Source organism: Temnothorax nylanderi, unplaced genomic scaffold (genome assembly GCF_030848795.1).
Source record: "Temnothorax nylanderi isolate EJ_2023f unplaced genomic scaffold, tnyl_v1.0 TNYL_tig0553_pilon, whole genome shotgun sequence".
Lineage (NCBI taxonomy): Eukaryota > Metazoa > Arthropoda > Insecta > Hymenoptera > Formicidae > Temnothorax > Temnothorax nylanderi.
The window spans coordinates 1-3,319 of NW_027249615.1; the positions used below are offsets into that span (position 1 = coordinate 1).

Genomic DNA, 3,319 nt, shown 5'->3' on the forward strand with positions numbered 1-3,319 from the left:
TCTCATACGCTCGTACGCGTCTTCGCACTCCAGCGAATAGATCAGACTATCGGTATCAGTTGTACAGAATTCGACACCGGTCGCGATAGAGCGGCGCCATGTAGTCGTAGTGAACCTCGTAGAGACGCGTCTTGGATATCTCGAGAATACACATACCCACGTAGACCGGCTTGTTAAATTTTACCTCGAGCTTCCGCAGCTCGATCGCGACCAGATTCTCCGAGAAGACGCTTCTGCTGTGAAAGTTCGGCCTGCCGATCAACGCCTCCGCGCCGTATTTCCCGTCCCATCGCGTCACGAGACGCACGTCCACGTGAGCGCGCACGTTCTCCATCGTTTTGCCGAAGACGGCATTGTTCATCAGTTTGTACATGTTCCGTTCGAACTCGTTGCTCGCGCGCGTCCTGAACGTCCGTGTTCAGCTCGATGTAGCCGCGAAGCCACGGTGACTGGGCGAATCGCAGCACTCGACGAACGCGCGTCAGACGCAAACCGAGTCGCAGACATTGCTGCAGGTTTCGATAGTGCGTCACGTAGCGCGATTTGTCGTAGAGAGTAGCGAGCAGTTTCTCCTGCCGCTTACCGGGCGGTTTATCGCGCGTCGGGCACAGCGGCAGGTCCGCGTGGGCGTCGTGCAGTTCCGGCGGATACTCGAGATCCACCTCCAGAATGTAACCGACCTCGCTGTCCGTCGGCACGGTCGTCACGTCGAAATTCTCGGGGTCGTCGAGCCACTGGAAATCGCGTACGGCAGCGATTCGCCCATAGCCCAGCCGTACAGATTGTTCACGTCGTAATACATGAGATACGTAGTGGCTGGACGAGTCGTACGTCGGTACGTGCCTGTTTTTGGCTCGCGCGTACCTGAGCGAACATTGACTGAGGCCGCCGCGTATTCCGCGTTTCACGAACATCGCCATGTCGATGTCGGTGAGCAGCTCGAAACGCACGCCGGTGTACCTCAACCATGGCGTCCCACGTGTACCCGGGCAATGTATAATAATACGCGGAATCCAGCCCATAACTCGCTAAACACGTGTCCCGAAAATTTTCAAAGATATCCGCCAGAAGAAGCACGTCGGTCTTGAGATACAGATCGCTGTACTCTCGCCGAGATCCCGCACGCGAAAACGTCGCCAGACCCTCGTCGCGTGCTCGTAATCGCTCTCGCTCGCGGTCTCGTCGGTCAGGGAGTTGTAAAAGACCTCGCGCGGCGGAAGCTCGGTCTCCCGCAGTTTGTCCTCGCTGTCGACGTACTCGTACGGAAATACTCCCTTGCGAGTGAGCATATCGAGATCCTCCGTGCTCAAATCCGCGTTCTCCGATCGCGTTATTCTCAGCTTGTCCTTGTCCAGATAGGACGCCAGGGTTTCGAGACTCGCGGCTAAAAATTTGTACGAGTCTACGAATCGAAGCTTCACGATCGATTATACATCCTGTCCGTTTGCGTCTCCTTAACGGTCTTCGAGAAAGATATTAATTTTCCTTCGTAAGCGGCAGGAGATCGACCCCACCCTCGAAATCGTTCGTGATTTTCTCGATGATAAAGTGCGCGTCGTAACCCGACAGATTGTGGAAGAACACGGGAATCACGTACACGTTTCTGTAATTCAGATTGCAACGAGAATGCGCCGGACCTCTGTACCGTCCGTTTAGATGACAGTGATCTCGCACGCGCTTGTCCCCGGTTGGAACGCTTTCCGACACACGTGACAATGCGTCGCGCGCCAAAATTCGAGTTTCTCGTCCTCCGTAAGTTCTACCATCGATATATTGGGGAGAATTTAATCTTTGCGTGACGTGCGAGAACGCGAAGCTCGTTCACGAACCACGAAACGCAGTCGTCGCCGCGACGATATCTGTACGTGGATACGGTATCGTCGTAGGTGCAGCACAGATAGTAGCCCAGGCTGAACGGTACGTGACGCTGATAAGGTTATCTACTCGTTCTCGCGCGCTCCTCTTCGGCATTCTCCCTCTCCCGCGGTTCGAGAAGACACTCCAGATCCGCGTACACCACGAAGGGAGTCGCTCCTTTCTGTAGTGATTGTCGAACGACAGCCACTTATCGTCCTCGTTCGGAAGAACGATGGCGCAGTCGTTCATTCGGCCGCAGTCGACGCTGTGACCGGCCAACTTTTCGCGCGTATAGAAATAGTGTAGACATCTGCGAAGTAACGTGCGTGCGATTACTATGCGTATATAAAATCACCGCGTCGTTTCCTTATTCCTCAGGTTGCTTTACTTACTGATCGCAAACGTGCTTCGCGCACCGTTTTGCGGTCAATTGTGAATTCACCAATCGCGACAGATTCTTTATCCAGTCGAAATGGCCCCTGTTGACGCCGCGTAGCGTATCGCGCAGATACAGGAGATTTACGTGTCTATCCCTCTTATCGTCGGTTAACCGCAGAGGCACGATCGCGTTGCGGTCGGCGCCCCGTCCAAACTTATTTTTTTTTTCGATTCCTTCCCGAGTTGTAAATACGTTGATCGATACGTCGTTTTGACGTTCGAACTTTCCGATCTGTTTCAGATCTATGGGAAACTTGATCCCGTCGAGATTCAGCACCGTCGCGTAATCGGGATACGAGCCGCATCGTTCGGCGTTGTGCTTGGCGGGATACAGAGCCGCGACCACCGCACGCGCGAAACACGTGTCGTTCTCCGACAGCACGTTGACCACCGCCTGTTTAAGTCTTATACCTAGCGGTATCTTCATCCAACATCCCACGCGCATGGGATTACACTTGTTCACATTCACCGTTAGGTTGAGTATTCGCGACAACGCCCATCCGCTATCGCGTTCCTGAAATTCGTCCAACGCCGCTAGAATTGCGTCGCGCACGTGCTTTTCGTACCACTCGCCCAGATCGGACCCTTGGAGGAGCTGTTCGTTCCGCGTAGCGATACTCTTCACATCGGTCTTAACGTCCGCTACGAATTCTCCATTGAATATGGTATTGACCTTCAGACACACGTATCTGTTCAAATTATCCTGCACTTTTTCGAGCACGGTGCCCTTCGCATCCTCGAGAAATCGCGCTGGTTCGATGTACGTAGAGTTCGTCACAGCGCCGGTGAGTACGCGACTTTGGAACGCCGTATCGATTTCGACCCACGAAAATCTTCCGCTAACGCCGCTGCTATCGCCGTCCAAACCGGCACCTACGACGCGTTCGAATCGTCGACGCAGGTCTTCCCTCGAACCTTCCAATCGCGCTAATCGAGCCACAGAGCGTTCACGGCTCCCGTGTTTCCTCGCCCCCCAGATTGTCTGACTCGACAACTCTCCCGCAAGAGCCGGAGACTCTCGCAT

General features: G+C 54.3%; 1 protein-coding gene across 1 annotated transcript; it reads right to left on the reverse strand.

Moving 5' to 3' along the window:
• Positions 1-55: 55 nt before the first annotated feature.
• Positions 56-3,319, reverse strand: LOC139783875 (uncharacterized). Its single transcript, XM_071723030.1, has 5 exons — positions 2,250-3,319; positions 2,016-2,167; positions 1,143-1,402; positions 511-1,028; positions 56-404 (listed from the first exon to the last, which is right to left on the reverse strand). Exons 1-5 carry the CDS (start codon positions 3,317-3,319, stop codon positions 56-58), a joined length of 2,349 nt encoding a protein of 782 aa, XP_071579131.1.